At 35.5% G+C, this 25,289-nt stretch overlaps 2 protein-coding genes across 3 annotated transcripts in view; one reads left to right on the top strand and one right to left on the bottom strand.

The window, feature by feature from the left end:
- Positions 1-11,763, top strand: part of LOC132033320 (pentatricopeptide repeat-containing protein At4g14850) — a 77,229-nt gene extending 65,466 nt beyond the window's left edge. Inside the window, exon 3 of the mRNA XM_059423279.1 lies at positions 11,600-11,763. The gene's annotated coding sequence lies outside the window, so the exon portion shown is untranslated. The remainder of the gene's footprint in view (positions 1-11,599) is intronic.
- Positions 10,262-20,230, bottom strand: LOC132033347 (GLABROUS1 enhancer-binding protein-like 2). Of its 2 annotated transcripts, XM_059423302.1 has the most exons (5): positions 18,921-20,230; positions 18,709-18,813; positions 15,406-15,519; positions 12,518-12,631; positions 10,262-10,399 (listed from the first exon to the last, which is right to left on the bottom strand). In XM_059423302.1, exons 1-5 carry the CDS (start codon positions 20,082-20,084, stop codon positions 10,379-10,381), a joined length of 1,518 nt encoding a protein of 505 aa, XP_059279285.1. In that variant the 5' UTR covers positions 20,085-20,230; the 3' UTR covers positions 10,262-10,378. The 2 variants fall into 2 exon arrangements, with proteins under 2 accessions (XP_059279285.1, XP_059279292.1); XM_059423309.1 differs by lacking the exon at positions 12,518-12,631.
- Positions 20,231-25,289: the final 5,059 nt, after the last annotated feature.

The following is a 25,289-nucleotide window of genomic DNA, read 5'->3' as shown; positions in this document are numbered from 1 at the left end:
ATAATTCTTATGTTTTGTTGGAAAAATGATCAAACGTCCGTAACTTTTACAAACGAAATCGGATCGCTTCCGAAACTTTCGTGGATGACTCCATAGAGTTTAATGTTTGTGATTCATGTTCACCACCTCGACTTGACCCGAGGTGGGCCCACTATTCTCGATTCCTCTTCTATTGTCCTAATTGACGTATTTCCGCACAATGATCAAAGGGAACCTTTGGCTGTTGTTCCGAGTTTGTTAGGATTCGTATGCATTCTCTGATACAAGCATTTAGAAGTTCCGGTATGAGTACATTGATTTGATTATTCTGATATAATTATTCCGGTACAAGTATTCCGATATAAGCACTTTGATGTGAATATTCCGATGTGAGTATGTAAATTGATATAAGAAATATGTTATGAATGATCTGACATAAGTGTGTTGATAAAAGTACTCTACTATAAGTAGTATGAAATAGCACTTTGACCTAAGTATTCTAACATAAGTATTTTGATACAAGTATTCTGACATAAGCATTAGGATAAAAGTATTCTGATATGAATATTCGGATACAAGTATTCTGATAAAAGTATTCCGATAAGAGTATTCTGATCTTGGTATGTAATCTGATATAATAATTATGATATGAGTAATCTGTTATGAATAATTTGCTATGAACATCCCGATAGGAATATCTTCTGTAAACTCTGATGTTTTGGTTGTCGGACGACAGCACGTATGACCATTCAAGTGAATCTTCGGGTATTGGTAAGTGTGTATATGTGCCGAGTCTTGATTTGTATGCATATGGTTTCGCACTACTACGTTCGTGCAAGTCTCTATATGTCTATTCACCGAGTCCGGGCAGGGACATGTTCTCGTGCGTACTCCACCGCATTGTTCACCGAGACCCACGATGAGGGCGGGACACGTATGTGATGATGGCGCGGTCCGGACCGGATCCCCTACCGAGTCCCTTGACGAAGGGCGGGACATGTTATCTACCGAGTCCCTCATCGGGCGGGACACGTTACATACATGCATGACATTTGATGTGACATATATGATTCTATTCACCGAGTCCCCCATTCGAGGGCCGGGGCACGTTATGCATATATGGTATATGATTCCGCTATACATGATTCTATCCACCGAGTCCCGTAATAAAGGGCCGGGACACGTTATATGCATATGCTATACATGATATTGATATATGTGATTCCATTTACCGAGTCCCTCGCGGCGGGCGGACACGTTATATGTACAAAAGGGTACGTGATGCGATATGCTCGACCTTATTCACCGAGTCCCTCACTAAAGGGCGGGACACGTTATGTGCATAAGTATGTATATGTATATATACACGAATTATGATTTGATATCCACTATTCTCGTTACGCGAAAGAAAACGTATTGATGACTTTTCGCGAGCCTTAGGTTCAGAGTTTCCACTTTTGTTTGGCTATGATTCCCCGATCGTATCTCATGTCTTACATACTCGGTACATTTTCCGTCGACCCACATTCTTCGGGGTCGCGTTTCATGCGCGCGGTACTCCCGGATGATTAGCAGCCATTATAGAAGATGCTCCCGGTTGGATTGGCGGCTCCATTTGCTCTGGAGTGACGCCGAGTCGAGTTTGTATGATATGTCTTCGGATGGATGTTAGAGACTTTGCGAACGGCGTCATGGGTATTGGTTGTCGGTCGTATGCGACTCCATCGGTGATATGTCGGTCGTGTTATGTAATGAAATTTTGTATAATTTATAAATTTGTTCGATGTAAAGGCTACGAGAAAAGAGATTGCTGGAAAAAAATCTTGCTATGTATTTTACCTTATTTGATTTAAAAGGTTTGGCGTGATTTGGTATGCGGTAAGAGTTTGAGGGTTCGCTCGACCCTAAGTAAGGGTCGGGTGCCTATCACACCCTAATAAAGTTAGGGTGTGACAGAAGTGAGGCTTGGTACCCAGGCCATTCAAAAGAAAGGAAGTTTCAAGTATCTTGGGTCTATTATACAGGGAGATGGGGATATCGACGACGATGTTTCACATCGTATTCGTACAGGGTGGATGAAATGGAGGCTCGCCTCCGGAGTGCTGTGTGATAAGAAAGTGCCACCAAAACTTAAAGGCAAGTTCTAAAAAGTGGTGGTTAGATTGACTTTATTGTACGGGGCGGAGTGTTGGCCAGTCAAGAATTTTCACTTTCAGAAGATAAAAGTCGCGAAAATGCGAATGCTGCGGTGGATGTGTGGGCACACTAGGAGGGATAGAATTAGGAATGAAGATATCTGAGACAAGGTGGGAGTGGCATCGGTGGAGGACAAGATGCGGGAAGCGAGGTCGAGATGGTTTGGGCATGTGAAGAGGAGAGACACGGATGCTCCGGTGCGGAGGTGTGAGAGGTTGGCTATGAACGGTTTCGGGAGAGAGGGGGGGGGGGGGGGGGAAAGGGAGGCCGAAGAAGTATTAGGGAGAGGTGATTAGATAGGATATGGCACGAGTTTCAGCTCACCAAGGACATGACCTTAGATAGGAGGTTGTGGAGGACTCAGATTAGGATAGAAGGCTAGTTGGCTTATCCTTTTACCATAGTAGTTGTAGTTTTGCTCATTTGTTTATTTCCATTTGATTTCTGCATTTAATTGCTGCTTATATTTGTTAGGCCGTTGTACTTTGATTATCTTATTTATCTATAGTAGTTAATGCTCCTTTCTTTCCGGACTGTTCTACCATGACTTTCTCGCTTTTGTTTTTCCTTGTTTTTATATTGTTTTTTATATGCTTGGCCCTATCTGACCTTTTATCTTGTTTTCCTCTCTTGAGCCGAGGGTCTTTCGAAAATAGCCGCCCTACCTTTCAAGGTGGGGGTTAGGTCTGTGTATACTCTACCCTCCCTAGACCCCACATGGTGGGATTATACTGGGCTTATTGTTGTTGTTGTTGTTGTTGTTGTTGTTGTATATCAATTAGTGTACCAACTAATTGAATAACATTTGACAAAAGAAATAGTAACTGATCAATATAGCTTTAGTCATTTCTAAGGCAGAATACCTAAAGATCTCCCTGAACTTAGTGTCTTTTATTCAAATTCCCCTTGAACTATACCTGGACCTAATTACTCCCATGTACTTGGCTTTTTTATAATCGTTACCCCCTCAAACAATAACTGCTCCTTATTACCCACTTGTACTTGATTCTTCTATAATTCAAAGTGATTTCAAATGACATTTAGTGTGTGTGAGTGTAAAATAACAGCCACATTATATTAATTTGATGTGTAATTTTTTTTTAAAATGCCATTTCCTTTTATCTCCTCCTACATATATATCTTCTCTATTCCTCCATTAAAATACAAATACCATTTTCCTTCTTTTCCCCTAAAATGCCCAATAACGAAGAATACCTGTTGTTCTGCCTATTTCAATCATAAAATGCACAATAAAGAAGGATAATCATAAAATGCATGCAAGACACAAATACATACTATGAAGATCATGATAACAATCCTAACATTTATAGATATTGGTGTAGACAATAAAATTCGCGTCGAGAAAATAATAATCAAGACAGAAAAATATCTCAACAATTTTTGTATTTGATTTCAGAATATGAGTGTTACAATCTCTATGATTCCTCTGATTCGTCTTTTCAACAATAAATTCAAGGGCTTTTGAGCTTGATCTTGAACTTGATGGATTTAATTTTGACTTGGACTTGAATTCAAGGGCTTTTAAGCTTGATCTTGAATCTGCGTCTTGATCTCTAGAACTTCTAGAGAAATACTTGAATGCTTGAATGCTTTTAGCTTGTAGAGAAATCTGCAGCGTTTGATCCACGAGCTCTCTCTTGCTTCTTGTTAGAATTTCTGTCCATTTTCTGAATTATGAGATCCCTATTTATAGTTATAGGATGGAAGAGTTGTGATAAGGACAAACTTCTCTCGACCAATCAGATTTAAGCTGACATGTCGATATTTGATTGGCCGGAACATGTCACTTGTACACGTGGCGCATCTTCATTGGCCTTTGATTTGACCGGGCATGCTGCATCATTTTGAAATGTGGCATGATCCTATTGGATCCTTCTTTTGACCTGGCATGCCACGTCATTTGACACGTGACACCAATTTGGGCCTCATGGATAAGATGATATCTTGGGCTTGACAAAGTGGGCTCATCATCTGTAGCCTAATTAAATGGGCTAGCCCAATGCATTTGAACTCCTCTAATTAAATCCATATTTATTGGACCTAAACAATCAACCCAATTATATTAGCCCAAAATCCAATTATTTGGACTAATATATTTTGAAATTAATATAATTCGAATTTCTTGTGGATTTAAATTTGATAAAATTTCATCGTCCACAATTGGATTTCATGAATCATAAGAATGAGTAGAGTAAAGAAAGCATCACCCGGAATATATAGTTGTCACTTTTAGTCTCAAAGATAATCTGATTCATGTGTAGTGAAAAATTCTCCTTCCATAATTCCTTTCAAATACCAGAATAATGATGTAAATATATGAACGACAATAATATGATGCTTATGTAAAATGAATAATCATAAAATGAATAATCACTTAATTCATAATTTTAAGGTTACGTTCAATGTTCAGTTGTTCATCATTCCCTCTTGACATGTTTATGAATTCAATTTATTTGCTCTTGACGTAATTTAACAAATTAATGGAGCGCTTCCAATATTTGTCTTTGGCTTGGATGATCCACTTTTTGATGCCTTTGGAAGAATCGGTCCTAATCCATAATTTTTTGGCATGAGGGGTGGTGAATTTTGCCCACGAAAGTACCCAAAGGCACTTACTACGTAGATCATACTGGTCGAACCACCAAAGGACGAACTATTGTAGAAAATAATTGTGAATGACCCACAAAGGAAGGAATATCGCCAGAAGCGTTAATTAATACATGGCTGGTCATTTCATTAAGTTACACACAAGAGTGCCATCGTTATATACTTGAGAGCATGAGATGAAAATTCTATATATTCACCAACCTAATCCATTGACTTTACACTATCTTTCTGAATTATTATGTCCAATATAAACATGGACTGATGTGCCTCTAACAGAATCGAAATCTTTCCAGACTTCGAATTCAGATACAACTGTCCGCCTTTCATCACTATTACAGACTCGCAACCATCACCTTCTCTCTATTAACGCTACTATCAAATAATTCTCTTTAAAAAATAGAAGTAATCATCGTTAGTGACTGTTTATGAAGGAGTATGTCGTTAATTTGTAGTTGTCGGATTTTCTAGAATGATGATTGAAGATGCTGTTACCCTAGCAAGAACTCAAACAAGGAAGGAATGGATATGAAATAGAATATGGGTGTGTTCGGTACGAAGGAAAATAATTTTTCGGAAAATGTTTTCCAATTTTCTCATGTTCGTTTGGTCAAGAATTTTGGAAAACATTTTCTTTAGGAAAACAAATCTCTTAAAAATGGGGAAAATGACTTCCCTAATAAAAGTAGGGAAAACAAGTCCACAATGCATTCCACCAACCACTCAACCCACCCCCAACCACCAAACCCCAACCACTCCCACCACTCCACCCCCACCCCACCCCCGCGCCCCCACCCTCACCCCACCCCCAAAAAAAATTGTTTTGAAAAAAAAGTTTTAAATTTTTTTTATTTTTTTATTTTTTGCACCACCCACCCCCAACTACCAAACCCCAACCCCTCCCACCACCCCAACCCCAACCCAACCCCCCCCCCCCCGCTCCACCCCCCGAAAAAAAATTAATTTTCTTTTGAAAAAAAAGTTTTGAATTTTTCTTCTTGGTTTTTTGCACCACCCACCTCCACCCCCATGCCCAACTACCAAACCCCAACCACTTCGCAACCATGCACCACCCCATCCCCTAACCACGCCCACAACCCATGCACCACTGCCCCCATGTCGCACCCTACCCCCCCCCCCCCCCATTTAAAAAAAAAAATCTTTGGGTTTCTACACCACCACCTCCCTCCCCCCCTCCCCCTCCCACCACCACCCCCACCCCCAATTGTTTTTAAAAAAACAAAAAAAAAATTGATTCTCTACACCCACCCCCCGCACGCACCCCCTATCCTTCCCTCACCCCCGAATTTTCTACTTTCTATTTAACTTTACCTTTATTAAAAAATTATAAAAATTGAAAGTTTGTGTGGTTATTCGAAGGGGTAGGTGGTGTAAAAATCCGAAAAAAGTAACTTTTAAAACTATTTTTAAGAAATTTTTTCAGGGGGTGGGGGCGGGGGATGTGGTGGTTTAGAAAATCTAGAAAAGAAAATTTAAAACTTCAAAAAAAAAAATTGGGGCTGGGGGTGGGGGTGTTGGTATGGTATGGGTCCATGCGCAGGGGTGGGGGGGGGGGAGATGTGGTGGTTTAGAAAATTCAGAAAAAAAAATTTAAAACTTCAAAAAAAAAAATGGGGGTGGGGGTTGGTGTGGTATGCGTCCGCGCGGGAGGGGTGGGGGTGGAAATGTGGTGGTTTAGAAAATTCAGAAAAAAAAATTTAAAACTTCAAAAAAAAAAAATTGGTGCTGGCGGGGTGGGGCTAGGGTGTGGGCGTGGGGTGGGGGTTGGGGTGGTGGGGTTGGGGTGGAGTTGTGGGGGAGCAAAATGGTATTTTCCTGAAAATATTTTCTACCAACCAAATGAACATGAGAAAATAAGTAAGAAATTCACTTATTTTCCGCAACCCAAACAAACATGAGAAAATAAGTAGAAATTCACTTATTTTTCAAGAACACATTTTCCTCCATACCGAACACACCTATGTACTATTTATGAAGGGTAGAAGGGGCATCAAGAGTTTTTTTTTTTTTTTTTTTTTTTTGAAATAGGGTATTTAGATAATTCAGACGAGTATTTAAGAAGGGTATTTAAGCAGCACCTTGCGCTAAGAGGAAATCCACCAAAGAAGGGGAATGGGTACATTATACATTAAGAAAAATTCATGGCAAGAATTCATACAAAATAGAGCATCACTAACCCCCAAATAAGAACGTAGATCTAAAGAAGTGTAATGTGGTCCCCAGAAAAGCTGCACAATACCACAATAGTTTCATTTGTGTTGATGTGCTCTTATCTTATAAATTGCATTAAAATCTCGATATGTAGCGTATAGCATAAGTACGTAACCAATCAAAACTTAATTACAAAATTTAATAGGAAAAACCCAAGAAAATCAAAATTACCCTTGAAATCTTTGTGAAGTTACATAGTATCATCACTAATCGAAGTTAAAAAGAGGAGATAATCTCAGGGTTACCATTAAAAAGAGGAGATAATCTCGGGGTAACCATATATTCTTTAATTATGTGTTGATTGTTTAATCAAACAGAGAGAAAGGTAGAAATAAAGAAACCTTCATTAGATTAATGGAGACATGGAACAAAAGTAATTCAGAGAATAAAGTTAGAAAATTAGCATGAATTTCTCCATGAATAGTATAACGTCAGTTTTTCACTGGAGTACCCTAGCAAAAACTGAAATCAAACGCATAGAAAGGGGTCATGCAACATCCAAATGGTTGTGACTGTTGTGAAAGGATATTTAAGTTAGGTAGCGTTAGTTATTTTTTCCTCTTTAATTAAATAGAATATTTAGGTCAATAAAGAGGGTATTTACGTAATTTAACTTTCAAGTTCGGGAGTTCATACTTTTAATATAATATATAGATAAATAGATGGATAGACTAGTCTCTATGCTACGTGCAAGGCACGTAGAACTTTAGTCAATTATTCATATGACAAAAAAATTATGTGAAAAGAGAACATCGTTATAAAGCTTTGCAATAAATTTTTTTTTTTTTTTTTTTTTTGGTAATAATTGTGAAATATTACTATTGACAATCAAAAAATTGATACACCTAAAACATCTATAAGCCATAATCACCTTCTAGGAAATTAAGGTGTTCTGAACTCCAACTAAAAACAAACTAATTACAGTCTCCAGCTAATAGTCATAAGATTGAAAAGATAATTACATAATCTTTGAAGGGTATAAAATATTTGGTCTACACGGAAATATCATGTCGGCAATAATTCTTGTGGAGAATGAACGTGTCCTAGATACCGGTATTAAATTTTTCGATTAATTCGATTTCGAGACACGCAAGGCCGGTTAAAGAGGGAAGCACTTCCTAGCAAGATTTTTTTGTTCTGAGGCTCGAACCCAAGACCTCTAATTAAGGGAGGATGAGGCCTAATTTTTACCTACAATAGATTTATAGGTTAATAAAGTTAATTTTTCTTTTAAAAAATATTTAGCACAAAAAATAAGGCCTCCCGTTAAAGTTGGCTTTAGGCCTCCGATCTTATTGAGCCGCCTCTCTATTTAGCATTCAGTTGGGTTTCATTCAATGAGAGACTCCCTTTTAATATTCATTATTACCCATAATTTAGTGGAGGAGTTGACAAGTTGTGCAGTAGTAGTTTTACTTCCAAAAATCTGTTGCAATTCTATAAAGTGGTTGTGAGACCGACTTTGTTGTACGGGGCAGAGTGTTGGGCAGTCAAGAACTCTCACGTCCAAAAGATGAAAGTTGCGGAAATGAGAATGTTACAATGGATGTGTGGGCACACCAGGCGAGATAGGATTAGGAATGAAGATATCCGAGATAAGGTGGGAGTGGCATCAGTGGAGGACAAGATGCGGGAAGCGAGACTGAGATGGTTTGGGCATGTGAGGAGGAGAGACACAGATGCCCCAGTGCGGAGGTGTGAGAGGTTAGCTATGGATGGTTTCAGAAGAGGTAGAGGTAGGCCGAAGAAGTATTGGAGAGAGGTGCTTAGACAGGACATGGCGCAGTTCCAGCTTACCGAGGACATGACCTTAGATAGGAGGTTATGGAGGACTCAGATTAGGGTAGAAGGCTAGTAGGTAGTCGCAGTTTTGATATATAGTCTATTGTCATTTGATGTTTGCTACTATGTGTTGTTTCTTGTACTTCAATTATCTTATTTATCTGCGGTAGCTACTTCTTCCTTTTCTCTGACTGCTCTATCATGACTTGTTCCCTTTCTTTAGTTTCATTTTCATTTTGCTTTGAACTGCTTGTGCTTATCTGACCTTTTCTTATGTTTTCTCTTGAGCCGAGGGTCTTCCGGAAACCGCCTCCCTATCTTCCGAGATAGGGGTAAGGTCTGCGTACACTTTACCCTCCCCAAACCCCACATTGTGGGATTTCACTGGGTATGTTGTTGTTGTTGTTGGATAGTTTGGTCGTTTAACTTTTGAAGGGTATTTTCGTAATCTAACTTTCAACTATGGGACTTCCCACCTCATAAACTCCAGTTAGCTTATTCTCAAGACTTTACCAATCAATTTCAACCGTGAAAGGATCTCAATCCCATGTCTTGACAGTATAACATCCCGCACTCCTTCACCATAATCTATAAATCCCCAAAATAATCTGCCATATTAAACATTCTGAATGAAATTCTCTTCACAAAGTTATTTGTGATCTTCTCCAATTTCATGGCAATAACCGGAGATGGATCTAAATTACATGTAATTTGTGGGCTCACGGAAACTTAGTAGCTTTTGCTAAACCTTGCACATGTATTAAGAAATTCAATAAATATTTATGAATATTTGACTGTAAACCTAGTTATTATTATTGTACTTAAGATTGCGATAAAAATCCATAAACAACAAATCTTGGATCTGGAATAGTCCGGTTCCAAAGAACGGAGGAAGGAGCAAATATCTTGAAAAAGAAATAAGAAATAGAAGCACGAGCAAACTATTTGCTAACAAAAAATTAATAATCATCATGTAACTACGCTCGATCTAGAACTTACCGGGGAAATCGGGTCAATGAATTGTTCTTTGTGAAAATACTACAACATCTAATCATTTTAAACCTTTTTATAAATCAGATGGTCAAAGTGTTCTTATTCACGTGTGATTAGTATGCCTTTACGACTTCGACAATAAGTAGGGCATATATTCTATGCAGATTCATATTTTACACGAATAGCTTTTTATTTACAAAGGACTTAGGACTCTATAGCTATTGGAATGCTTTTACATTTTGGTCCATTAATACTTTAGAGATATCTAATTAGTAAAGGATATAAAAGTCGTTAAATATTTCAGGTATAATTTGGTCTTCCAACATTTAGCAAAAATTATTGGTACTTTTAATATATGTAGATTATAATAAAGATAATACATGCATATAACATCTTAGTATGAAAACCCATGTCAGCTCAAAAACAAGATAGTAGGAGCATCAAACGTGTACGCTAGCAAAAAACAAGAAAAGTAAGTTGTCAATGCTAACACAAAACTAGGACAGTTTGTTACAGAATGCGGAACCCATAAGCTTCAGTCATTGATAGCAGACACAGATGACGGGCACCATCATGCTTCATCACTATGATCCTACAAGATGGGGTCAAAGAAAGAAATCCAAAAGGAGAAAGATAAGTGTGTTTAACTTTTATAGATCATAAACAACAAGACATCATTGAAAAAATTAAGGTATCAGGAAGAAGCTTTGGATAAAATACATTTAGATGATCCATCACAAAACTTACGATCAAGGAAATGTCAACAGTAAAAATCAAGTTAAAATCTTGCAAACATCTCAGCTCAAATCTTGAAGGAAATGACAACAATAAGTGATCCACAACATGTTTTATACCACCACACTAGAGGACACATGATATCTCATAGCTAGAGCATCGAAGGATGGGTCAATTAATAATACATGTATGTAAGAGATGAGATGGCTGTTAAAATAATGATGAAAAGTAAATTATCTGGAGAAAAAAGAATAAGAGAAATTTAAAAAGTAGAAAAAGAGAGGAGAGAAAAGTCAGAAACTAAAATTACAGTAGATGTCGAGAAGGATTTCAGTTATTGTTAATCGCACAAGACATGATTTTTTTCAAGTCCACGAATGGTTTAACACAAGATGATCCCTTATTTTATTTTGTTTTTTGTCAATGATAACATCACAAGATGATCCCTGATCTCCCTCACTCTATCATTGTAGGAGCTTAAATGCTCTCCAGACTCCTTAATCAGGAGGAATGGAATGATGATTTTCATTTTCACATCGGGAAGTGAAGGATCAGTTAAGCCAATCATGCAAGAAAAATATGAAGAAATGTCCAAGCAGAAGATAAACAAAGAGAACAATATGTTTCTCACCGCTCCCAACACTGATGAGATGAAATCGAGAGGCTGACTAAACACACATGTTACAATCATAATGTGGACAACTTTAACATCATCGTAGAGCAGTGTCCTATAATCCTCCTTAACCTGACTGCTAATCAACTCTAGTCTTTTTAGATGATAAAACAGCCTGGACTATTTATCGTTTAACATCATTTAATGATCCTGAAATCCTCCTCAACTGTACGTGGAGCTAAGAGCTGACCAACTAACATTGTGAGCTGTGCCTTTGATGAAACAAAATGAAATAGTCTAGTTGAATTGAATTAACCAAATTGAATAAAAACCTAATATGATGTATCGTGCAAGAATAATAAAGAACCAAATAGTGGTGAGAAACTTACGGAGAAAGCAACTTTCCATCTTCTACTTATTAACAAAGCCAAACTAGTGGAAAAGCTTATCTATGAGCCCGTTTGGATTGGCTTATAAGTTGCTTATAAGCTGTTTTCAGCTTTTTTGAGTGTTTGGCTGGCCAGCTTAAAGTCATTTTGTGCTTAAAATAAGCTCAAAAAAATAATTGGGCTTGTTTGACTTAGCTTATCTAAAGCAGCTTATAAGCTGTTTGCAGCTTATAAGCTGCTTAAAATAAGCCCATCCAAACAGGCTCTATGTAATCATCAAATGTTGGTTCTGAAAAATAAGCTTTTTAGCTTCTTTTGTTCTTTTTGGCGCAACAATAAATTTTTCACATGTTTTATGCCACCATATTAGAGGAAGCAAAATGGGTAAGTTAATTAATTGAAAAAGGAAAGAGATGAGCTGGCTATTTTCATAATACAGAAAAGTAAGACTAGTTAAACCTGAAGAACTTAAAATAAGTACAATTAAAACAAAGCAACATGGAGAAAAATCCAAAGCAGAAATTACAATAGAAGTCAGAGGATTAAAAGTGGCTTGGGCAACTAAACACACACTTAATTGGAGTGAGTCGTGTGACACCCTTTAATAGCCTTTAATTTGCATAGATTAATAATAGCCTAGTGGTGAACTGCATTTGCTAGAACAAATTGCACAAAAGTAATACAAAAGAAGAACCAAATGGTGTCATCAATGAACAGTATGCAATTATCGATAGAGCTTAGCTGTGTTTAGGGGTCTTTTACTGCATTTCGAACAAAGCAGTTTAAAATGAAAGGGAAAGGTTGATGTTTTTAAGAAAACATTGATCATTGTAGATGTTCATTGCACGATTGAAAGTGAAAGGTTCATTTTATTACCAAGTGAGAACATTATGAAATACAATCAAAAATATGATGGAAAATTATTGAAGTAAATGAAAAATAAAAGTAGCAGATGGAGATTCTGCCAGCCTACCTCTTCTTTAGAACTGCTGTCTTCCTCAGAACTAGAATCATCACTCCACTTATCTTTCTTCTTAGTCGCGACACCATTCTCACTTAAAGATGCAACAACCTTCTTAGGAGGAGCCTATATTTTGCAAAAGAAATAAAACTATATTGATATTGTGCTATTCTCGTTGAGAATAAAATATAGAAGGCTCGAGGAAAGAACCAACAAAAGAACATAAATAAGGTGTTTATGAAAATATTTACAAGACCATCTAGCAACCAAAAAAACAATCATAAACAAAAACAGTCCACTAAAGAAAAGGCATAACCAAGGGGTGGCATGGCAGGTTGATTCCATTATGCACATTCTTCAAACTATGTCTCTACATATACTTGCTGCTATAGATCCTATTAAAACTGTGTTGACGCTTATCGAAAATTATTTGGTGAACTTCTTTAGGTATGGAAAGAAGGGAAAATGAAGTATCATTCGAGCTCATGGAAGAAACTTGCTTCTCCGTGAAAGAAGGTGGAGTGGGCTTTAGAAACCTGGAAGATGTTTGCAATATATATGCCATAAAAAGGTGGTGAAATTTTAGAACTACCTCTGGAGTAATTATTTGATGGTAATATATTGTCAAAGGGTTCATCTGGTGACTAAAGTTTGGCATTCTGGTCATTCACATTGTTGGAAGAGGTTGATGGACATTAAAAATGATAGAGAAACTAAGATTAACTTATTTACAGTAGAATGGATACCTCCAAGAGGCAACATTCGTAAAACTAATACGGTTGTAGTTATAGGAGCAGCAACAGAGTTGCAGGGGCTGGTGGCATGCATTATTAGGAATATAATGATTATGGAATTTGCCTTTCCTATCAATCACAGCAAGAAGCTTTTATTGGTATAAATTGGTGTGTTACAAATGGTTTTATCGATGCTATCCTTGAAAGTAACTCACTGTTGGTTCACACATTGAAAGGAATAGACTGCGTCAATGGAAACTCAATAATCTTATCATTGAAGCCAGTCAGGACGTGCGTTCAGGAAGAATACATATAGAGCACTGTTTAAGAGAAGCAAACGATGCGGCAGATTATCCATGTTGAGTGCTTCATTACAGGAAAAAGAAGATTATATTCAAGTTTGAGAATCTACCAAGAGAAGCAAAGGGTCCATACAAATTGAACAAGTATAATATGCCTGACGAAAGAATCACAAGTCAAAGAGATAGACTACATACTTAGAATAAGTAGGACAAATTTTGTGAACTCAAATGCAAATGGAAGGAGTCTATTCAAAATTATTGATTGCTTAGTTTATGTGTAAATAGGAGGATCCCTCCTATGCTTAGGAAACTTATCTTGTCCCGTCCAATGCTATCAAAAGCGAAAAGCACAAAAAAAGCTCTAAGGTCAACTGGGGCTTTAAGCGCAAATAAAGCGTGGTCTTTCAATGGTGCAAAAATACAAATATATATATGTTTAGTCCAAGATTAATAAATAATAAGAATGAATAACAAATAAACAGACGAAGAGATTGTAAAAACACTATGATAAAGTGAAATATCAATTATCTAGTGTCACGTCTTCAAGAGAGGCTCATTGGCAAGGAAAAGTATGTCTTAGAGCCTTGATGATGACATAGAGCCTTGATGATGACATTGTAGGGCACATAAAGCGAGGGTAAGTGCTAAACATGTTTTGAGCCTCCGTTCAGGGCTTAAGTGTGTTTTAAACGCGCCTTTGACAACACTGGTTCCGTCACCACTCCTAACACCGATGAGATGAAATCAAGAGGCTAACTGAACACACAGCCTACAATCATAATCTGGACTACTTCAACATCATCTTAGAGCAGTATCCTATAATCCTCCTTATCCCTACTGCTGACTGCTAATCAGCTCTCTTTTTGGATGATAAAACAGTCTGGACTATTTATCGTTTAACATCATTTAATGCGACTGACATCCTGAAGTCCTCCTTAACCGTGCAGCTAAGAGCTAACCAACTAACATTGTACGCTGTGTCTTTGATGTAACAAAATGAAATAGTGTAGTTGAATTGAATTAACCAAATTGAATAAAAAAAAACTAACAAGTATGATGTATGGTGCTAGAATAATAAAGAACCAAATACTGGTGAGACACTTACGGAGAAAGCAATTTTCCATGCTTCTACTTATTAACAAAGTCAAACTAGTGGAAAAGCTTATTTGAGAAATCATCAAATATTAGTTCTAAAGCTTTTTAGCTTCTTTAAGTGTTCTTTTTGGCGCAACAATAGGTTTTCCACATGTTACACGCCACCATATTAGAGGATGTACAGATTGCAAAATGGGCAAGTTAACTAATTAAAAAAGAAAAGAGATGAGCTGACTATTGCAATAATACAGAAAAGTAAGACTTGTTAAACCTGAAGAAATCAAAATAAGGATTAAAAAGAAGCAACAAGGAGAAAAATCCAGAGAAGAAATTACAGTAGAGAGGATTGAAAGTGACTTGGGCAACTAAACATATACTTGATTGGAGTGAGTCATGCGACCCATTTTTTTTGCACAGATTAATAATAGCCTAGTGGTGAACTGCATTTGCTAGAACTAATTGCAAAAAAATAATACAAGAGAAGAACCAAATGGTGTCATCAATTAACAGTACACAATTACAGATAGAGTTTAGCTGCTTTTAGGGATCTTTTACTGCATTTTGAACAGAGCAATTTAAAATGAAAGGGAAAGGTTGATTTTTTTTCTAAGAAAACGTTGATCATAGTACATGCTCATTGCACGAATGAAAGGGAAAGGTTCATTTTATTGCCGAGTGAGAACATTATGAAATACAATTAAAATAAAAATGATGGAGACTTATCAAAGTAAATTAATAAAAGTAGGAGATGGAGATTCTGCCAGTCTACCTCTTCTTCAGAACTGCTATCTTTCTCAGAACTAGAGTCATCACTCGACTCATCTTTCTTCTTAGAACCGACACTATTCTTACTTGAAGATGCAACAATCTTCTTAGGAGGAGCCTATATTTTGCAAAAGAAAGAAAACGATATTGATATTGTGCTATTCTCGTTGAGAATAAAATATAGAAGGCTCGAGGAAAGAACCAACAAAAGAATATAAATAACGTGTTTGTGAAAATATTTCCAAGACCATCTAGCAACCAAAAAAACAATCATAAACAAATACAGTCCACTAAAGAAAAGGTAGCCATGGGGTGGCAAGGCAGGTTGATTCCATTATGCACATTCTTCAAACAATGTCTCTACATATACTTGCTGCTATAGATCCTATTAAAACTGTGTAGACGCTTATCGGGAAATATTAGGTGAAAATGAAGTATCATTCGAGTCCATGGAAGTCCGTGAACGAAGGTGGAGTGGGCTTTAAAAACCTGGAAGATGTTTGCAATATATATGCCATAAGTGGATATATATACGGTTGTAGTTATAGGAGCAGCAACAGAGTTGCAGGGGCTGGTGCCATGCATTATTAGGAATATAATGATTATGGAATTTGCCTTTCCTATCAGTCATGGCAGTAAGTAGCTTTTATTGGTATAAATTGGGGTGTTACAAATGGTTTTATTGATGCTATCCTTGAATGTTACTCACTATTGCTGGTTAACATATTGAAAGGAATAAACTGCCCCAATGGAAACTCAAGAATCTTATCATTGAAGCCAGTCAGGACGTGATGAAGGAAGAATAAATATTGAGCACTGTTTTAAAGAAGCAAACGATGAGGCAGAAACATTACTCATGTTGGGTGCTTCATTACAGGAAAAAGAAGATTATATTCAAGTTTGAGAATCTACCAAGAGAAGCAAAGGGTCCATACAAATTTAACAAGTATAATATGCCTGACTTAAGAATCACAAGTTAAAGAGAGAGACTACATAATTAGAATAAGTAGGACAAATTTTGTGAACACAAATGTAAACGCAAGAAGTCTATCCAAAATTATTGCTTCCTTAGTTTGTGTATAAATAGGAGGAGTCCTCCTATGCAATTCATTTTGTCCGTACTATTACTCTCCATTTATTACCAAAGATATCTTCCCAGAGGAGGTTAAGGTCTAGTCCCCCCTCCTATGAACTATATTTTTTTTGTTCATTAATATACACAGTAGGGCAGTGGCAGATCTACGGTGCTAGTTACGAGTTCACATGAACCCAATGGCTTTTGTATATATATATATATATATATATATATATATATATATATATATAGAAATCTATGAACCAAGTTATTATTCTAGTATTAACTTGAGAATTGATGTAGGAACTCATATACTTCAATCCTAGATCCGCCTCTCGGGGTAGGGGTTAGTGCCAAACCCTGCCACCACAATCGGATTTAATTTTTTTTTTTTTTTTAAAAAAAAAAAACACATAATTAGTAGAGATAGAGCTTCCTATGTAATCATTAACTTTTGTTCAGAAAGATGCAGAAGGTGTTTTAATAATTAAAGCTTCTCTTTTAGTTGGTCTGATGATAAGTGTTCCACTCCATGCTCTAGATCCTCCGTAAAAAAAATGCCCATTTGACAATGGGAGATAAGAAATCACACATTAGAGGACGGTTAACAACAGAAGGGATAAAATTAACATATTAATAATAAAAAAAGCACGAGACTCGGTGCTTGAACAGGACAACAGAAAAGCACGCATTCATTTGAAGGTGGAGTTGGCTACTTGAAAGCCTCAAAAATGATTTCTAACTCCTAACAGGGTGAAATGTAAGCATATTTTCCCTGTACGATGAGGCATGAGACACAATTTTCAGGTTATTTTGGGGGCTGATTCATGGAATTACAGATTTTTCGTTCTCTTGTACTACATTAGGAAACCAATTTATTTCATTACCGAACTCAACATACAAATTCACAAACGAGAAGTATAGTATATATGTACACACATATCAAAAAGAAAATTAAAGGGCAGCCTGGTACACAAAGCATCCCGCGTTAGCAGGGTCCGGGAAAGGGCTGCTTTGAACAGGCATATGTGACAAGCCCTTTTGACTTTTGTGTCGTAGTTGAAGAACATATACAAATGTTGAAATCCTAATTTTAAGTTTTATCAAACATTCAAAATAGTTACTTATTGTATACAGACTGTACACTTGCTTTGAGAACTCTAATTTATTCAAAGTAGCAATGCCGGTGGCACAACCCAGCCATTTAAGGCCAAGAGCGCATCACCAGCAGTAGAGATGAGATGACCGATGCACACCTAGGGTGGACCGGCCGGCACGTCCCAAGTCTAGATACGAGTTTTTAATTACAACAACATAAATGAACTGGATAAGATATGTACAGTCTGGTCAATCTGATTTGGGTCGCTCGATTAATGCTAAACTCATGCAGCCTAGAAGTATGCATTATTAACTTCATGCTTATTAGTTGTATTCCACATCTGTGTTTAGCAGTTTAGCTATATCTCCTTACCCTAAACGTGAAGTCTTCACCACAGCAAATCCCAGACACCTGACATGCAACCATGTCCAGCATGGCAACATCCATATATAGGTCCAAGTAACATTGGATTATCGAGCAAATATTTTCATTCTAGAAAGTATTCCCAAAGACTCTAGTCGTAACAATCGAATATCTTCTATGGGAAAATAGTACTTTGTAGAGAATAAAGCACAATAAAACCAGCAACAATGATAGTCTAAAGCTTGGCAGTCCCACCATGGCTCCTCTTTTCCCGAGAATCAGTACATCCCTTAACCGACATTCATGGGCATAATAAAATATAGAACTGATAGTTTCCTCATGCCTGTTTTTGAGCAAATTCAGGTTATATTCCTACCTAAAGGAAAGCAAACAAGTTAAATATATTAAGCTTTAAGCATAAGGGAACAATCGCTAGATACTTTGAATACTATCGATCAGATCCATATGATTTACTAAGTAGTTTAAATAATTTGCTCTGCATGTGAGAATACAGAAACGAAATTTTAGCCTAAGACAAGACTGCCCAAACAATTTACTTATAGAGTAGTTACCGTGTTGAAAATCAAAGACCTGAATTTAGAAAGCAAAAAACTTTCAATAAATCGCTCTTTCAAAAAGATTCAGAATGTCTACATAAGATTCTTATAAAGCAAGAAATTGATCCACAAAAGAAATCTTCAAAACGATATTATACTTATTAATCCGAATATCTTGTGAGACATAATCAGGGCAGATAATAAAATTGTTACCTTACTGAAACTATTATAAGCATTTAGAAGTTGTTGTGTGAGATCTAGCTTCGCTTCGAGATAGGCCCTTATTACTTCTTGTTCCAGTAGCTCTGGAGAATCTCGCTGACATGCAATTCAACACACAAAGATCAGGCAACTCGGTTTTTTTCTGCTCAAGAAAAAGATGACCAGAAATGGTAGGGGAAAACAAAAAATAAACATGCTTATACCAACTCTGGCGAATTTGCTTTCTCCAGCACCAATGCCTCAAACTTTATCCTTAACTTCAAACTATCTAAGTAAAGATCAAACTTTTTCATATCAACTTCCTTTTGATATCCGCGCAAACATGCCTGTGAATTCATAACAAGTTCCATATCTTTCGATAGTCGCTCGAACAAAGCTTCCAAGGCTTGCCCATTCAGTCCGGTTTCCGGGATAATGATATGTTGTCTAGGCCCCTGTCCCAGCGGCCCGATTTTTGGAAGGTTGTGCTTCTTCCACTGCCCATTAACCAGTACATTCTGTTGTTCCCGCTGCCCCGTTCCAGATGAGTTAGGCAGTTCTAGCTGCCCAGTCCCAGATGAATTAGGCTGTTCCGGCTGCCCGGTTCCAGATGATGACTTGGAATTAACCGGCCAAATTTTCTCACATAACTGGAACAATACCTCTTCATGCACGGTTTTATAACCATTTCCAGTCTCAACACTCTTTTCATATTTTTTCTTCAGTAGTCGTACCTTTTTCCTTAATTGAACCCGGGTAGCCTTAAGAACAAGTGATTTAAGCACAAGAGGATGAAATTCCAACATATTTTGTGCGGCATCAGGGCCTGTTTCTTTCTTGAACTTAATCATATCTTTGAGTACCGTAATTTCATCTTTATCACTCCACACTTTTGAAAAAGGGGGAGGCTTCTTTGTTTTGACCCTCTTCAGAGAAGGCAGTTCACTTTGCTCGGATAGAGTTTCATTGTAAAGTAACGTTGTGCTTTTGTCCTCTTTCTCTCTAATCGACTCTTTTTCTTCAACATGCTTGTTTTTTTCTTTTTTTGGATTGTTTCTTTCCATCGAGAGAAAGCAATAACCTCTTAATTTTCTCTTCTTCATCATCTGATGGAGTTTCATTATAGAGAAATCTTGCGGCATTATACTCTTTCTTTTTTTCTTCAGCTTTCCCTTCTTGATCATCGCATGAAGTTTCATTATAGAGAAATCTTGCGGCATTATACTCTTTCTCTTTTTCTTCAACTTTCCCTTCTTCATCATCGGATGAAGTTTCATTATAGAGAAATCTTGCGGCATTATACTCTTTTTCTTTTTCTTCAATTTCCTTATTTTTTCTTTTCTTGGGTTTTTTCTTTCTGTCCTTTCCAGTCCGCCTGTGTTCGTCATATCTTAACTTCAACACAAACTCTTCCTCCACACGGGAATTAGAATTTCCCGAGCCTGAGCTTGCATTTACTGTCATTGTTTAGTTAGAGAGAAAGAGAAAAATGGAAGGGGAATAAAAGGAGATGATGATTTGAACGGATGAAGAAATGAAGTGCGTGAACTTTGGTGTTAAGACGAAGGGTCTCTGCTCAGAACTTTGGTGTTGAACAGAACTTGGATTACTTATATTCTGTACTCATAATGATTAAGCGCCTGTTTGGATGGGCTTAAAAAAAGCAACTTATAAGCTGGAAACAGCTTATAAGCTGCTTTAGATAAGTTAAGCCAAACGGATCTAATTAATTTTTTGGGCTTATTTTAAGCACAAAATGGCTTTAAGTTGGCCAGCCAAACACTCAAAAAAACTGAAAACAACTTATAAGTCAATCCAAACGGGCTCTAACTCTCTTCGGGCAGTCCGCAAAGCTTTAATCCAAGTTTTATTTAATTTTTATCTTAAAAAAAAAATCAAGTTATTAAAATTAATTCAGTTTCTAAGGGATTTATGGTAGCTGGTTAAGAGGTCACTTATTTATGTATTATTCTCTGCATAACTAATACAATATTTGGTAGTTATTAAAGAGACACTTTATTCATGTATTAATTTCTGCATACTTATATAATGCTTGTAGCTTAGTAAGTAATATTCATGTATAAAATTAGTATGACGTTTGGTTTGCAATTTAAAAACCGCATAACTAATACATGTATAAGCTTGCTTGATGGAATCTACGTATTATTCTTTTCATGTAGAAGCAAAACTAATAATACATTAATAAAAAGTTGAAACGACAATATTACCCTCATCACTTCCCACTTAAATACTTTCCTTTTCTAAATAAATATTTTTATATAATTTTAATATAATATTTTACAATAATATTTTGTAAAAAAATATATAATATTTTAATTTTAATTGCAAACAAATATTTTAATTTTAAAAGTATATAATATTTATCAACTTTTAATATAACAAACCAACATTCAAAGAAATAATTTATGCATAACTAAACAATGCATAACTAAATCTTACATAATTAATACCTGCATTACTAATACTTGCATTACTAATCCCTGCGTAACTAATACCTACATTACTAATACCTGCATAATGCTAACCAGCTACCAAACAACCCCTAACAATTAGCATTCATATGATTATTTATCTGTCATGGAAATTGATTAGTCAACATCAAAAAACATAAATTGAATAATATTAATGAGTAAGTATTAAAAGGGATTAATTTCTTGGGGTTCATCCAAGTAATTCTCAAAGGCACAAAAAGTTATTTAAGTCAAATTTGTCACTTTAAATTTACTAGTCCACTATATTAAAAATAGTTGTCCGATTTTACTTGTCCATTTTAGAAAATTAAGAGATAATTTACCACTTTTCCTTATTTTACCCTTAGTATTAATAAGTTAATATTTTCAATTTCTTTTTCCAACACTTTGGTATTATACTAGTCAAACATGGCTTAATATGAAAATTTTGGCTCCAAAACTAACTTTTTATGGGGAATATGGGAATTGTTGGAACCGATTACTTAATTAGTTGGCTACACATTTTTTTTCTAAGCTATAATTGATTTCAATCATCTATATATAATATAAAGCTAGGCATAGACAAGGTGATGTGACACCTCTCTATGGCCTCCAATAACATTTATCTTTTTTCTCAAATTTTTGACATTTTTCCTACTTATTTGCTATATTAAAAAGTCTAAAAATCACTTTTAATTATATTTTCTTAATTACACCTCCTTTACTACGCTTCTTTATTCCCCATCCGTTTTTCAGTTTCAGGAACCCTAAAGACTATCATTAATTCCCTATAACTCCACTTGAATGCTGCCTATGCATCCAGGTTGCTATCAATATTAAAATCTGACTTTCTTGGTGTTAAGCATTTAGGTAAATTGTATGAAGTGAGGATTGATCGGAAAGTGGGGGCTAGATGTCCTGTCCGAAACAATGCAAGCCGGTATTGTAAAAATTAAATTTCTTTTTATTTACTCTGTATTCAATATTCCTTGCACTTTTTGCCTGTTTCTATAGGGTGGTACATCTATGTTGAGTTTAAACGTGGAGTTGAAGATTCGATATTACAGTTTTGTGTTGCTTCTAGATTATGTGGCCTGAATTTTTCAAAATGAATTAAGTAATACTCTATATTTTAGGCTAAGGGTAATGCTTTTCCTTTTCTCTTGGCAGCCCAAATGGAGCTTATAGTACTGGTTTCAAACTAATTACCCATCAGGTAATTTGAATGCATGTGCTGTGATTCCTGGTTCCCTTAAAATGTTACAATTATTGACTGCACAAATACCGTATCTCACAGAGGAAAAAATGCAACAGTCTGATCTTACATATCTTAATCTTTTATCCCCACAACCTAACAATCATTTTCATACATGCATGGGTAAAATTCTCTATACTTTTCTCTGCTAAATCTTTTTATCTGATAGTCCTTTAGACTGAAGTTGATTTTTCTTACCAATATCTTATTAACCCGGTTATCATTATCGCGAGCCCTGATTTATTTGAATATTATGCTACTATAGCCTTTGCCCTTTTTTTTGTGCGTGGGTTTGTTAATTAACTTATGTTGTCAATGTGTAAATTAGTCTGGGTATGCAAGTGTTTATGTTATTCAAACTTTTCATTTAGTTGGATAGTTGTTTTTGTATTTATTTATTATTAATTTTTGGTTTTTCTCGAAGAAAATATAATGATTTGGAGCTTTTTGCTTAATACACTCTTTTACATGTTAGCAGTGTTGCTAATCAGAAAATAAATTTGTCACCATTCATGGCATATTAAAGAAGAACGTATTTTTTTTTTTAATAAAACTTATGAACCCACAAAAAAGGTGGAAAAGAGAGAACGCAAAATTGAGTTCATTTTTCTGTCATAAAAAAAAAACTGAGTTCATTTTTCCAAATGCGTAGAACCAAACCGTGTGAATCTTTTGGTATATTTTGTCTTTATTTTTCATTTTCTCTTTCTTATACCTTTTTGTTTTTCTTCTTTCTTTCGTTACTTCCATTTCTTTCCCACGATATTATATAACAGGTGATGTTGGTTATGTAAAAATTAGAGTACCAAATGGATAAACAAATTGTTAGAGTATCATCTATTTTCTGATCTTTTATTTTTTTTAATAATTCTGTTCATATAATAAATTTGTATTAGTTTAGGATAATTTGAAAAATACTGAAATGTGTTGATCTTTTTTCTTAATGATCCTTAGGGTCTCTTCCTCCTGTATTTTTGATCATGAGGTTGCATCCAAAATTTGTAGAAAAATGGACAATGTTGATAAAGATGTGACTGATGTTTACATGACATAATTCAAAGAATACAAGATTGATTTGGAGGAGTTGGTAAATGACCACAAAAACATGTGCTTAATATCATAAAGGGACGACAAGATTAATAGTGAAAAAATTGACTTGAATTAGAGCTCCGATTTTAGTGATCTTACAATGAGGACTACAAATTGATACACATAAAATGCTTTGAGAAAAATAAACCAAAAAAAAAAAAAAAGAAGAAGAAGAAGAAAGAGATGGGGATGATTTGTGGCGCAAAAAATGAGTATTTTTCTTTTTCTTATACACCTTAAGAACGAAAGACGACTCTATGGTATAGAATGAGCTATAAGTTGGAAAGTTACTACTCTATAAATGAATTTCCTATCTTATCTTTTTTTTTTCTTTTCAAAATTAATTACTTAATTTATTTTTAATTTCTAACGGTAGAATGTGAAGGTAGTCAATTCTACATTAAAATTCTCAAAATCCCACTCCCAATATTCATTAAGAATTCTCACAATTTCTTTCTCTTACATTTTGTTCCCCAGTTGCATTTCAACCTTTCAATTTTAGTGTAATTCGTTTTTGACTCTTCCTAGATTCTCTCACTTCATTTATTCTAATTCTTCTGCAATTTAATTGAGAGTAACTATTAAAAAGAAATGGTGGTTCTATGTTACACCGTTAATTAACAATTACACCGTTAATTAACAAAGTAATGAAGAAAAAATATCTTTGAATTAATTAGGAAAAAGAGGAAAGTATTCTTCACTACCTCAAGTGCTAGCAAGCTCAATTGTTTAAGAGTGATCAATTTTTTCTTGTAAAAATATGATATTATTGAACTCTCTTTAAGAAAAAATTGAATTATACCAAGCTCAAGCATCTCTTTGACAATGGGAACTCTTAGGTGATGAAAATTAGATAAAAATATAAAATGAGTGTTAATAATAAAACACATTAAAACTTAAAAGTCTAATCTGTATGAATTGTGTATTAAAAACAATTTAATATTTCTTAAAGAAATATTTCATATATAAAATGAGATCTTACGTGACCGCGCGAAGCGCGGATGAATTCACTAGTTAGGTAATTAACAATAATGAGGGGTAATACGCTAACTTTTCAATTTATTTATGGCTCCTTAATAGGCATGTCGAGTTAATATATGATGAGTAAAACTGGACGGAGGGAGTAACTTTTACACATTATCACTTAATAATGCTCCGGAAAGAATTTAACTAGAAACACCAAAAAAAGTCAGTTAAATCTAACAAATCACAACACCAAAAAGTGCACCAGATACTTTAAATAGATTTAAAAACCTCAACAACAAAAAAATGCAACCGACCCTAAAAATAAATCAGAAATTACACCTCCAAATGTGAGTTCATATTGAACCTTTTTTTTTTTTTTTACAAACAACAAATCTTTCCTTTGGCTCGCATTTTCTTCATCAACAAGAACAACATCTCTTTATCTTGCCCTCAACCCTCGCAAGGTTCTACTGAATACTACACAAACCATTCAAGTATAAACAATAACTAAACTTGGTTGGGTGTAACGACCCATTTGGTCGTTTAGCACTTTTAAGCCTAATATCCCTAAAACACCCTTTTCGTAATCTAATTTTGGTGTCTATAGCTTGTGATAACGAGAGATTCGATTAGTTAATTGACGAGTAAAATTTTAGAATATATGTATTTAATGTGTGTGAATAGTTTATTCATAGAAATATTATTTGCACACATATAAGATGTAAGTGGGTAAATATGATATTTGATTTTGAGTGGATGATTTTTAAATAGAAGAAATGGTTGTAAAAAGATTATTTTGGACAATGATTTTA

Source organism: Lycium ferocissimum, chromosome 2 (genome assembly GCF_029784015.1).
Source record: "Lycium ferocissimum isolate CSIRO_LF1 chromosome 2, AGI_CSIRO_Lferr_CH_V1, whole genome shotgun sequence".
In the NCBI taxonomy this organism is placed as follows: Eukaryota; Viridiplantae; Streptophyta; class Magnoliopsida; order Solanales; family Solanaceae; genus Lycium; species Lycium ferocissimum.
The sequence above is the reverse complement of the archived record's forward strand: the minus strand, read 5'-3'. Positions and strand labels throughout refer to the sequence as shown.